The sequence below is a fragment of the Pogona vitticeps genome, chromosome 2 (assembly GCF_051106095.1).
Source record: "Pogona vitticeps strain Pit_001003342236 chromosome 2, PviZW2.1, whole genome shotgun sequence".
Classification (NCBI taxonomy): Eukaryota; Metazoa; Chordata; class Lepidosauria; order Squamata; family Agamidae; genus Pogona; species Pogona vitticeps.
This window is the reverse complement of record NC_135784.1, coordinates 219526638-219540176: the sequence shown is the minus strand read 5'-3', so window position 1 is coordinate 219540176 and position 13539 is coordinate 219526638. Positions and strand designations below refer to the sequence as shown.

The window sequence follows — 13539 nt, the reverse complement described above, 5'->3', positions numbered from 1 at the left end:
GGTAATCTAACTTTTTCCTCTGATATCAGTGGGTGCGCTTTATGTATGGTCATACATGGAACTAATTGTGTAGCAGCATGATTTAAAGATTACTTATTCTGATTTACCTTATCACAATCTCCATTCTTAATTTGTTTATCAGATTTACTCTGTTTTATAGGGGTCTTCACTTCTAGAATCTGTGAAACAAAAAAGAACAAAGATTTAAGGGCATCATAGTGCTAGGACTGAGAAGTACTTTAAATTCCATAATAGAATTTTTGTATTGGCCAAGCACATTTAGTAGTCAGTTTATCCTTTACTCCTTCTGTCACATACCTCACTGGAAGGAATTTATGTAAAGAATGAACAAGAAAAACAATTATATATCATTTTATATAATGAAGAAGCATTTACGAATATTAACTATACAAACCGTAGTAGGAGAACCATTAAATTATGTAGTCATCATTACAGAAATAATACTCATGTTCAACATACTGGCCTAGATCCTCTTCCATAGCTATGCAAATAGCATAATGTATGGAGAATGATTAAGTACAGTGGGGCTATTGGATACATTTTCTGTGACTGTTCAGAAATTCAATCAACGCAAATTGAATCAGAACTTATGTACATGCAATTTATGCCCCACCAAGTGTACAAAAGAAGATTCAGCAAATAACTGAGATAATGTTATTGAAGTAGCCCCACTTCTGATCAAAAATAGTCTAATTATCTTAACATTTTAATTTGTTTTCAATTTTGCCTATATTTCATATATGTTCATAGTTTTAAATTGTGCAACACTCTGATAAAAAGAAAAGGAAGGAAGGAAGGAAGGAAGGAAGGAAGGAAGGAAGGAAGGAAGGAAGGAAGGAAGGAAGGAAGGAAGGAAGGAAGGAAGGAAGGAAGGAAGGAAGAATTTGGAGACAGTTTGCCCCAGGTTAAAAAATTAGTGTAGACACAAGCTCAGTCACATAATTCACTATGCAACAGATACATTAAAAATCATTTTGCTGTTTGTACCACCCCAGCTTAATGAAAGTATTTGGGCCACTGAAAATGTATAATTGAACAATGCTTTTGTCTATTTCTAAATATATGCCAGGCACTTTTTTAAGGGTATTGGCCAAAGAAATTTTGCTTCCAATTTCTGCCAAACTAGGATTACACTCAGGTGTTTTAATCTTCAGGTTTACTGTACCAACAAGGTTGTTATGCATATTATTCTCTTACTGAATTAAAGCATGTGCAGGGGTTTTACTGCATTAACTTAAAGAAAGGTACCGTACTCACATGAATAGGTACTTACATTGTTCACAAGGGTTCAATTTATGTGATATCAGTGTTGCTTTCTGGGGATTAAAGCCATGGAATGTATAGATGCATAAAAAAGGGGGGCTGCTGCTGATTAAATCAAGAATACTGAGTCTGGCATTGTCTCTAGTGATATAAAGGCTCTCCCTGATGAGTATCAGTAGGTAAGGGATTTTCAGAATTCAGGGACTACAACTCCTAAGAAGCCTCCAAGAATTCCCTCAGCCAGACTTCTGAGGCTTTAGGAAACAAAACAAAACAAAACCTCTCAGGAAACTACCAGACTCATAATGTGTTGTAGTTCTCAGATCTTAGCCCTGCCTATCGACTTCCTCCATCCTCATGATGTCTGATAGAAGGTAGTACTTTTTAGCTGAAAGTGATTACAAACATCTGAAAAGATTTGTTTTTGTTTTATTTTTATTTTCCCTAAAGCCCACAAACGTCTGGCCTAGGGAATTTGTACCGATTTCTGGAATCAATAGTCGATTGAATTCTGAAAATGCTATCTCCAAGTGTCAGTTGTGACAGCTGATTCAAACTTACATAAGTGATTACTTGATACTGTACTGCTGTTATTAACTACTGTCCAGACCTAAATAACCTTTCATCTAGTAAAAAATAGATATAAATATCAAAATATTAATTTTAATAATTCTTCATATATTTCAGCTGTGAACATTTACAAAACATAGCTGCTCAGCCATGCTATCCACCTGCCAGGCTAGAGTGCAGGTGGAGGAAGAACCTAACGGATTACAATTGGATACCTGTCAGGGTCGCAACTAACCTTTACCTGACTAAGGTAAAGGCTGCTTGTCGTACATACTTCACTAACCGGATAAGCGAAGTCTCAAATCAGCAGGCGGAGTTATTCCATATAGTGCATGACCTACCCGGAATTGGTCTGAGTGACGTGCCTCCCCCTAGTTTTTCACCTGACCAGTCTGCAGCATTTTTAAAATCTAAAGTGGAGGCCAGCCGCTGGGAGCTCTCTCCTTTTTTGAATACAGTGAATCGAGCTGAGATGTCCAGCGATCCGTCTCGTCCGGTGACTTTCGATCTCTTTCAGCCTGTGACGCCAGATACTGTGCTTGATCGCTGTCGGGCCACCACTTCCTCTCTTGACCCTTGCCTGGCCTGACTAATCAAAGCAGCCAGGCCGATAACAACAGAATGGGCCTTTCCTCAAGGGCAGGTTAGCTCTCAAGGAGACACTCATTAGGCCCATAAGAAAGAAACTTAATATGGCGGCGGACGAAATTGACAATTATAGGCCTGTCGCCAATGTTTCTTTCATCAGCAAAGGTCGAGAGGGTGGTGGCTGACCAGCTTCAGGATCATTTGGATGAAACAGATGCCCTGGATCCATTTCAGTCGGGCTTCAGGCCACGCCACGGTACAGAGACGGCGTCGGTCGCCCTGTACGATGACCTGTTGAGGGAGGCTGACAGGGTTAGAACATCTCTGTTGGTCCTCCTCGACATCTTGGCAGCCTTTGATACCGTCGACCACGGCATCCTCCTGGGGAGGCTCTCTGAGTTGGGAATTGGTGGCTTGGCGTTTGCCTGGCTCCGTTCCTTCTTGGAGGATTGTCCCCAGAGAGTACAGCTTGGGAAGAGTTTTTCGGCCCCGTGGAGTCTCAATTGTGGGGTCCCACAGGGGTCGATTATCTCCCCAATGCTGTTTAATATATATATGAGGCCAATGGGTGGGGTCATCAGGGTGTGTGAGGCATCATGTCATCAATATGCTGATGATACTCAGCTCTACATCTCCTTCTCACCAACTGCAGGTGATGCCGTCGTGTCCCTCCAGCACTGCCTGGGGACCATACTGCAATGGATGCAGGAAAATGGGCTGAGGCTGAACCCGGACAAGATGGAGGTTCTGAGAGTGGGTGCCCTTGGGGTTGGCGGCTTGGGTGACTCTCTCTCGTTGGGGGGGTGACCCTGGCCACAAAGAGTGGGGTTTGCATCTTGGGGATCCATCTGGACCTGGCACTCACCATGGAAACGCAGGTGGTGTCGGTAGTCCGTACCGCCGTTTTCCATCTTTGGCAGATTGCCCAGCTGCGACCCTATCTCAATATGGGGGTGCTCACTGTTACATACAGCACTGATGTTACCTGTCTGTCATGGGTTTGGAGGGAAAGTTCCATCCTATGGGGAGTGGAAGGCGGGACATCAGGAGGAGGGGCTGTACTGTATATATATGTGGAGTTTGTGTGAAGAGCAGAGCTGAGGAAGAGCTGAGAGAAGAAGCTTGAGTGGGAGTCTGTGTGTCAGACAGGGTACTACTGTGTGTCAGTCAGTACCAACCTGATAGGTTCAGGTGTCTGTATGGTTAGCCAGAACTGATAGGTTCAGGGTCTGTGCTTCAAGTTAAGTGTTCTGTGTGAACCAAACTGTGTGTATGTATGATTGAGACTAAGCCACGTTACTGTATCTTATTCACCTGATCATTTTATTTTCCCTGTGTGTTGTTTTAAATAAACCTTATTCTTTTATTTGTTGAAAATCCATCCCTGGTCTGTGTGACTTCTTATAGGGAATGGTTGGTGGCAGCTTAGTGAAACTGTGGCATATCCCGGTAGGTCTGGGTTTGTCACATTGATTGGTGTCCAGCGTGTGGGATACGACTGGTCCAGTTGTCCAGTGGTACAGCAAAGCCTTGGCAAGTGTGCCCAGAGCAAGGGGGGTCTAGTCAGGGACAATCTGAGAGCACGTAGGTAATCTTCTAGGTGTACCTCACGGGGAGGTGCGCTAGTAGAAGAACGTGTAACCTCAGATTGGGGACTAGATTAGGGAGCTCTGAGGCAGCCTGTTTTGGCGGGAAAAAGGCTGAGGCAAAACTGTGTAAAGTAGAAGTGATTTAGCCTGCCTGCTGAGAGGCCTAGCAGAGGGGGGTAGACTCTGGCTCGCAACTGTTGCAAGTTAGTGCTGAAGAACAGCAGTAATCTATAGAAAGCTGGGTCTGAGGCAACAGAAAAAAAAAAGTGGTCGCTTTATTTTGAGGCTTGACTTTTGAAAGCAGCCTGTTCTGGGGGGGGGATTATGCCCTTGACTCGAAGCCAAATGGCAGAAATGGGTGAAGTGAAAGACCCCCAGGTTGACCAAGGTTCTGAGGATGAATTTGGCTCAGTGCAGGGTGACAGCACGGGAGAACAGAACCCAGAACTCAGAAAATTGCTCCTAGCCCAACAGCATGAACTGAGGGTGAGGGAAATGGAGGAAAGATTAGAGAGAGAAAGAATGGAGGAAAGGGAGAAACAAAGACGATTGGAAATGGAAAAGGAAGAGAAACAGGAAAGGGAAAGGGAGAGGCAAAGGCAATTTGAAATAGAGAGAATGGAAAGAGAAGAAAGATTGGAGAGAGAGAAAATGGCGTTTGAGTTGAGGAAATTGGAACTGATGAATCAGAACAATAATAACAATAGGGATTCTGAGGGAGGCCAATTGTCTAAAGCTGACCTGAAGAAATTCCCTGTGTACCACAAGGGAGATTGTCCTGAGGTGTTCTTTTCCCTAGTGGAAAGAGCGTTTGTGGACTTCTCAGTAAGGGAAACTGAGAAGATGACCATCAAGCGATCTTTAATCAGTGGCAGCCTGGCCGAAGTCTATTCAGAGATGCCAGAGGAACTGATGAAAGATTTTGCAGAGTTTAAAAAACTGGTGTTTGCCAGACATGGGATAAATGCGGAACAGCTGAGGCAAAGATTCAGGTCAATCACCAAGAAACCAGAGCAGACTTTTACCCAAGTGGGGGCCCAATTGGTGAGGCTGCTAGAGAAATGGCTATCTCAGGAGGGGACAGAGACCTTTCAGCAGCTCAAAGACTTGATAGCGCTGGAACAGTTCTATTCAGTCCTGCATGGGGAACTGAAATTCCAGGTGAGGGAAAGGAAACCGAAATCTGTGGCAGAAGCAGCCGAGATCGCAGATTTTATTTACCAGATAAGAAAGCCCTTAGGTGAGGAGAAATCTGTAGGAAAACCCAAAGAAACCTACAGCAAGTATTCTCAGGGACCAGGGAAAAGCCAGCAAGGGGGAGGGGCCCATGGTGAAGGGAAGCCCTCAGACATGAAACCAAGACCTCAGATTTTGGAGGGAAAACCAAAACAAAATGAGAAAGACTCAAAATATAGCAGAAAATGTTATTTCTGTCAGGGAAAGGGCCATCTAATCTCAGAGTGTGAGAAATTAAAGCAGCTAAAAGGAATTGTGCCTCAGGATTCGAGTGGAACCAAGCCAAAAGCTGTGCTCTGTGTCCAGAAAGAGCAAAGCTCCTTGTCACTGAGGGAGCCTGTTGCCATGGCTACTCAATCTGGAACAGTTACATCTGCTGATCAGGCTGAGGAAAATGGTCCTCTGGTGGAGGTCAAGCGCTGCTTGCTCGTGAGAACAGATTCTCAGTTGTTTGAAACAGCAGGGGTGGACGTAGGAATACTTGACCATCAGTATCGGGGGCTGAGGGACACTTGTTCTCAGGTGACCCTGTGCCATCCAGATATTATTCCTAGGGAATATATAATCCCAAATGAGAGCATGAAGGTGGCAGGGATTGAGGGGCAGGTGATCTCACTGCCAGTAGCGGAGGTACCTGTGAACTTTCAAGGCTGGAGGGGAGTTTGGCGGCTAGCGATTTCATCGACTCTGCCAGCAGCCGTGCTCGTGGGAAATGATCTGGCTGAACATGTGAAACGGGTGCTAGTGATTACACGTTCACAAGCCACCACGGGGACAGTTCAGGGGGGTAATGATGAGCCAGAGACGGAAGCAGAGGGGAGTTCAGAAGCTGTGGTGGAAACCTTAACCACAGACAGCCGATTTGGCCAAGAGCAAAAGGCAGACGCCACTCTCCAAAAGTGTTTTGAAAAGGTGACAGACACCCAGTTAACACCTGAAACCCCAGCGAGATTTCGTGAGAAAAAGGGAATTTTGTATAGAGAGACCCTGAGGAATATCTCAAAAGGGGGAGATGGGATCCGAAGTCAGCTAGTGGTACCTGAAAAGTATCGCCCCATGATCTTACAAAGGGGGCACTCTGACATGTTTGCTGCACACTTAGGGGTGAACAAAACACAGCAGAGAATCACACAGAATTTTTACTGGCCTGAAATAGGGAAGCAGATCAAAGAATTCTGTAAACAATGTGATGTGTGTCAAAGGCAGGGGAATAGCCGCGACAGGACCAAAGCAAAGTTGTGCCCTTTGCCTGTGATTGACACTCTGTTCAAATGCATAGGGGTGGATATTGTGGGACCTTTGCCCAAGGCCACAAAGAGGGGGAACAGGTTCATTCTCACCATTGTGGACCATGCCACGAGGTACCCTGAAGCCATTCCCTTGACTAACATTGAAACCAACACAGTGGCAGATGCCTTGGTGGGGTATATGTCCAGGATGGGATTTGCCTCAGAAATAATCACAGATTTGGGCGCATCGTTCACATCGAAGCTCATGAAACGGTTATGGCAAATCTGTGGACTTAAGCCCAAGGAAACCACTGCCTATCACCCTGAAAGTAATGGGTTAACTGAGAAGTTCAATGGGACTCTAATGCGCATGATTAGGGCTTACTTGGCAGAGAATCCAAACAATTGGGACCAGAAGCTGCAATCCCTTTTGTTTGCTTATCGATCAGTGCCACAAGCCAGTACCGGGTTCAGTCCGTTTGAACTTTTATTTTGGAGAAGGATGAAAGGGCCCCTTGATTTGATCAAGCAAGATTGGGAGCAGATCACCCAGGATGACCCACAAGATGTTGTGACATATATAGACTCTTTAAGGAAAGACCTAAAGAGAAACCTAGAGCTAGCAGCAGAGACCCTGCAAGCTCAAAAGGTCAGAAAGAAAGTTTGGGATGACCAGGAAGCCAGGGAGAGGCACTTTGACCCAGGGGAGGAGGTGCTTTGGCCTAGGCTCTGCAAAGAGAACAAACTGCAGCTGGGTAGCCCAGAAATAAAATACTTGGGTCACATAGTAGGGGGAGGAGTGATAAAACCCCTAGAGGCCAAAATAGAAGCCATTCGTGATTGGCCTAGACCCAACACCAAGAAAAAAGTTAAATTATTTCTTGGGTTGGTGGGCTACTACAGAAAGTTCATCCCGAGGTTTAGCGAGATTGCGGCTCCGCTGACCGATCTGACGCGGAAGAAGACTGATGACCGCATCCCGTGGACCAGCGACTGTGAGGAGGCGTTCCAGAGGTTGAAGCAGGCGCTCATCAACTATCCAGTGCTGCGTGCTCCAGACTTCGACCGGGAGTTCATCATCTACACCGATGCGTCTAACAGCGGGGTAGGAGCAGTTCTTTGCCAGGAGGATGAGAATGGTGACCAGCATCCAGTGTCCTACCTGAGTAGGAAACTCCAGAAAGGTGAGAGACATTTGGCAACCGTGGAAAAGGAGTGCCTGGCCATAGTCTACGCGATCCAGAAGGCCAAGCCTTACATCTGGGGAAGACATTTTATTCTGTGCACTGACCATTCACCACTGCAATGGTTAAAGACAATGAAAACCCACAATAGTAAACTTATGAGGTGGGCTTTAAATCTGCAAGACTATGACTTTGAAGTGAAGGTGGTCAGAGGGTCAGTGAACTGTGTTGCTGACGCCTTGTCAAGAAGACCCGAAGAATGAAGACGGCGAAAGAAACATGGACTATGTATATATTTTGGTGACCAATGGTTAAATGTACTTGTTTATTAAACCTGCTTGGTTTGTATGAATAAAGGTAACTTGATGTATTGTAAATGGTAAATGTTTAAATGCCTAATAGATATGTTTATCCTAGAGTAAGTATGGTATTGTATGTTATTGTATAAATGTTTTGTATGTTTTGGATCCAGGTTGTTTTTTGGTGAAAAGCACTTTAGCTTTCCCCCTACAAAACAACTTATAAAGAGGGGAGGTGTTACATACAGCACTGATGTTACCTGTCTGTCATGGGTTTGGAGGGAAAGTTCCATCCTATGGGGAGTGGAAGGCGGGACATCAGGAGGAGGGGCTGTACTGTATATATATGTGGAGTTTGTGTGAAGAGCAGAGCTGAGGAAGAGCTGAGAGAAGAAGCTTGAGTGGGAGTCTGTGTGTCAGACAGGGTACTACTGTGTGTCAGTCAGTACCAACCTGATAGTTCAGGTGTCTGTATGGTTAGCCAGAACTGATAGGTTCAGGGTCTGTGCTTCAAGTTAAGTGTTCTGTGTGAACCAAACTGTGTGTATGTATGATTGAGACTAAGCCACGTTACTGTATCTTATTCACCTGATCATTTTATTTTCCCTGTGTGTTGTTTTAAATAAACCTTATTCTTTTATTTGTTGAAAATCCATCCCTGGTGTGTGTAACTTCTTATAGGGAATGGTTGGTGGCAGCTTAGTGAAACTGTGGCATATCCCGGTAGGTCTGGGTCGCCCTGTACGATGACCTGTTGAGGGAGGCTGACAGGGTTAGAACATCTCTGTTGGTCCTCCTCGACATCTTGGCAGCCATTGATACCGTCGACCACGGCATCCTCCTGGGGAGGCTCTCTGAGTTGGGAATTGGTGGCTTGGCGTTTGCCTGGCTCCGTTCCTTCTTGGAGGATTGTCCCCAGAGAGTACAGCTTGGGAAGAGTTTTTCGGCCCCGTGGAGTCTCAATTGTGGGGTCCCACAGGGGTCGATTATCTCCCCAATGCTGTTTAATATATATATGAGGCCAATGGGTGGGATCATCAGGGTGTGTGAGGCATCGTGTCATCAATATGCTGATGATACTCAGTTCTACATCTCCTTCTCACCAACTGCAGGTGATGCCGTCGTGTCCCTCCAGCACTGCCTGGGGACCATACTGCAATGGATGCAGGAAAATGGGCTGAGGCTGAACCCGGACAAGATGGAGGTTCTGAGGGTGGGTGCCCTTGGGGTTGGCGGCTTGGGTGACTCTCTCTCGTTGGGGGGGTGACCCTGGCCGCAAAGAGTGGGGTTTGCATCTTGGGGATCCATCTGGACCTGGCACTCACCATGGAAACGCAGGTGGTGTCGGTAGTCCGTACTGCCGTTTTCCATCTTTGGCAGATTGCCCAGCTGCGACCCTATCTCAATATGGGGGTGCTCACTACCTTGGTGCATGCGCTCGTAATCTCAAGATTAGACCACTGTAACATGCTCTACGTGGGGCTGCCTTTGAGGTTGATGTGGAAACTCCAGGTGGTGCAGAATGCGGTGGCCAGACTCCTTAGTGGAGCGAGAAAATACCAGCATATTTCTCCTATTCTGGCCGCATTGCATTGGCTGCCCATTCGGTTCCACACTGACTTCAAGGTTCTAATGCTTACTTATAAGGCCCTAAATGGTTTAGGACCTTGATATTTGTCAGAACGCCTACTCCCACCAAGGTCTACCCGAATCACCCACGTGAGTCAGGTGAGGCTGAGGAGCTTGATGGCGAGGGAGGCCCAGAAGGAAAAAAAAAGAAATCGGGCCTTCTCGGCGGTAGCTCCTTGCCTCTGGAACAATCTCCCTCCGGAGATTCGCGCGGCCCCTACACTGGGTACCTTGAAAAATCAACTAAAAGCATGGATGTTTATTCAGGCCTTCCCTCCAGTCAATACTTGATCTTTCTCTTTCTTTTCCCCCCTCTATTTTTACTTTATTTTTTCCTGTTTGTAAATTGTTATGAAGTCATTTATGTAATAATTTTTGTGTTATTTTTATTTGCTGTTTTATCCTGTATTCGAAGCTGCCTAGAGTGGTCGCAAGACCAGATGGGCGGGATATCAATCAATCAATCAATCAATCAATCAATCAATCAATCAATCAATCAAACAAACAAACAAACAAATATCCAACAACTAACAATCTGTAACTGTGCAACTGGGATTCCAGATAATTTTGAAGCCAGATTGTAGGCTTCCCTGATCACCACATTCATGCTCAGTGCATGGATATAATGAGAAGGAGCTGGCATCACAGTTCCCAAGCCTCTTCTACACATGATGACTTTGCTACACATACGTTGTATGTAGGGGCCTAAATTGTTAGCCTGTTCAGTCACATTATACCATAGGTCGGGGAACAGGGGAAAATTACTCCAAATTGGGTAAAACTGAAAATCCTGGGGGTAATGAGCAGACTGCTACCCCCTCCCTCCCTCCCACCCCCACCCTCTGCAGCCAAACATCAAATTGTAAGCCACCTCTCCCTGTTACTTCCTTCGTTGCAGCAGGGCACTCGTAAATCCTCCCTTCTTTTAGAGATCGGAGATAAGCCTCCCTAATTGGTTACACCTGGGGATTAGCCCCAGGTAATCAATCAATCTGGGGCTTCTGAATGACTGCTTCCTCTGGAAATGACTGCAAACAAGCAGGAGGAGGGAGAGGATCAAGGAGCAAGCAAGGGAAAGGAGGGAAGAAAGGTGCGAGAGACCGAGGACTTCATCAAGCTTATTTAAATGTACAAAATGGAGGGAGGGAGGAAATGGAGGGAGGGTGGGTGGATGGATGGATGTGTGTGTGTGAGAGAGAGAGAGTGAGAGAGACTGACTCAAAACTGTGAAAATGAACAGGCAAGCAAAAGAGAAACTTTGAATTAAGGCGGGGAGAAGGGTGGCTTTTTAAGGTGCTGTCTAGGTTTATCATTGCTTTCCTTTGAAGAAGCAGGCATCTTTGAATCTTGTGGGTGCCGTCACCCTCTGCAGTGATCATTGAGCCCAAGAAAGTACAATCTGTCACTGCCTCCATATCTTCCCCTTCTATTTGCCAGGAGGTGATGGGACCAGTGGCCATGATCTTAGTTTTTTTTGATGTTGAGCTTCAGACCGTTTTTTGCACTCTCCTCTTTCACCCTTATTAAGAGGTTCTTTAAGCCCTCCTCACTTTTTGCCATGCTTTTGCATAGTCAATGAAGCAGAAGTAGATGTTTTTCTAGAACTCTCTGGCTTTCTCCATAATCCAGCACATGTTAGCAATTTGGTCTCTAGTTCCTCTGCCCCTTCGAAATCCAGCTTGTACTTGTGGGAGTTCTTGGTCCACATAGTGCTGAAGCCTGCCTTGTAGGACTTTGAGCATAACCTTGCTAGTGTGTGAAATGAGTGCAATTATATGGTAGTTGGAGCATTCTTTGGCACTTCCCTTCTTTGGGATCGGAATTTAGACTGATCTTTTCCAATCCTCTGGCCACTGCTGAGTTTTCCATTGATGGTGATAAAAAGCACACTGGTTCTTTGATATTGGGCTGTGGCACCAGGGTGTGTGACATGACCTTTAGCCTAGTTTGTTCCTTTTTGCACACCATACACAGAATGATTAAAGTGGTAGGAAAAGCCCCCCCCTTCTGCGTTGGCTGTCTCTAGCAAGCATGTCATTGCTAGCACCATTCTGGCAGCCACTGATGATTAAATCCTCTGCGAGCTAGCAAAAATGTAATGCAACTTGCTAGGCACGTTGGACACCTTACTACTCCCTATATCACAGCATGGCTGGAGTGCAATGTGTTCCAGCAAAAATAGTGCACATCTTTATCAAATTTGGTGCATCCTGCTAGTTTGATACACAGCCTATGTAGATTCAATAATATTTTAAATTCAAATAATATATGATTTCCTTCCTTTCGAATCAAGGGGGTAATGTTGGCGTATATAAAATTTTTTTTTGGGGGGGGGGGAAAGGTAAAGTTCCCTGACCCCTGCATTATACAAATGAGATAAAGACAAAATGCCTAAATTGGAACATGTGAGAGATGAGAGTCACTTATGCTACAGGATAGTACCTGGTTATTGTTGGTTTTTAATAAAGATGTAGGTTCATGACGTAGTGGTGAAGATGCTGAGCTGCTGTCACTGTCACTTCCATCACTTAAACTAACCCTGAAAAGAGAAAAGCGGTTATAACTTTATCAAGATGACTACAATATGACTGTAAGAGGTGCACAACCTGTTTTGATTAACAAACAACTGAGATTTTATTTTCAAGAAAGCCAGTTTTCCACCTAAAGTAATTTGAGACAAATATTTGAAAATATTTTTTCGTGTAAAAGACCCCCCCCCCCCCAACTCTTCTAACCCAAAATTAAGATGGTTGTTGTAGGTTTTTTGGGCTGTTTGGCTGTGCTCTGGAGGTTTTTCTTCCTAACGTTTTGCCAGTCTCTGTGTCTGGCATCTTCGGAGGACAGGAGTTAGAACACAGATAGAGATCCAAGCCATGAAAGCCTTCTAAAATTAAGAAATCAGTATTTTAAACATAAAACAGAACACATTTTATTTAATAATTAGGTAACATTTACATACCAGGGCTGTCATATTTTGCATCACACTTTAACTTTATTCAGCCTCTGGGCTCAGAACGCTTCTGAGCACTGTCTACAGCTCCACCACCAATGAGGTGTGTTGCAGCTGGTTTGTTCAACATCAGTTCATGTCCGTTACATAAGGCTCATGTTTGGAGGAAGCTAAGCCTCCTGACTGGAGGCAGCTAAGTCACATGATTGGAGGCAGCCTGTTTGCAGAGGCAAGGTATGGGCTATTTTGTTCTCTCCTCAGCTTACTTCCATGTATAAGATGACCCTCAATTTTTAGTCCAAAGATTTTAGACAACAATATTGTTTTATACATGGAAAAATACAGTAAATGGCAATTGAATTATGAGATGAGGAACAAAGAGATAAGAAAAATATTGGAAGTTCATTGATGCTTTTCAGTTCCTATGAACCAGCAGATAAAGGATTAAGTATTTTATGCTTAAGAATAGTACATTCTGGAGGACTGGGCTGTGGAGACAGGTCTCCTGCCCCCCACATGCACTCCCCCCCACATGCCCCCACCCGCATGGGTGCCCCGCCCACCTGAACAAGCAAACCCCACCCACCCATGAGCACATCTCACCCGAATGCGTGTAAGTGTGCCCCATCCACCTGCAAGCACAGACCCTGTCCCCCCAACCGGTCCACAATTTGGAAAAGGTTAGAGACCATCGCTGTAAACTATCTCAGGGTTTTCAACATGATACAATACTTTGGTTGCATGCAGGCAGAACTGTGCCTGATACTTGTCCCCCATCTACTTGCAATATACCTTTCTGATGTAACCATCAGTGCTGGACAAATGGCCTAAACATGAGAAACGGAAGCAAATATTACACCCAATGGCTGAAATCCTGTTGCTCAGTGTAGTAAGTCACAACTAGAACAGGCCCACTGAATCAACAAGGATTTCATAAATCAACTCTTCTGTAAGTTCCATTGATTCAACAGGCCTACTCTG

General features: G+C 45.1%; 1 protein-coding gene across 3 annotated transcripts in view; it reads right to left on the bottom strand.

Annotated features, from left to right (window-relative positions):
* Nucleotides 1-13539, bottom strand: part of MLLT3 (MLLT3 super elongation complex subunit) — a 299778-nt gene that overhangs the window by 24120 nt on the left and 262119 nt on the right. For all 3 annotated transcript variants that reach the window (XM_020790344.3, XM_072992060.2, XM_078384923.1), the window contains exons 9-10: nucleotides 12051-12147; nucleotides 108-179 (exon numbers count right to left, since the gene is read on the bottom strand). In XM_020790344.3, coding sequence (XP_020646003.2) covers nucleotides 108-179; nucleotides 12051-12147 — 169 coding nt within the window. The remainder of the gene's footprint in view (nucleotides 1-107; nucleotides 180-12050; nucleotides 12148-13539) is intronic.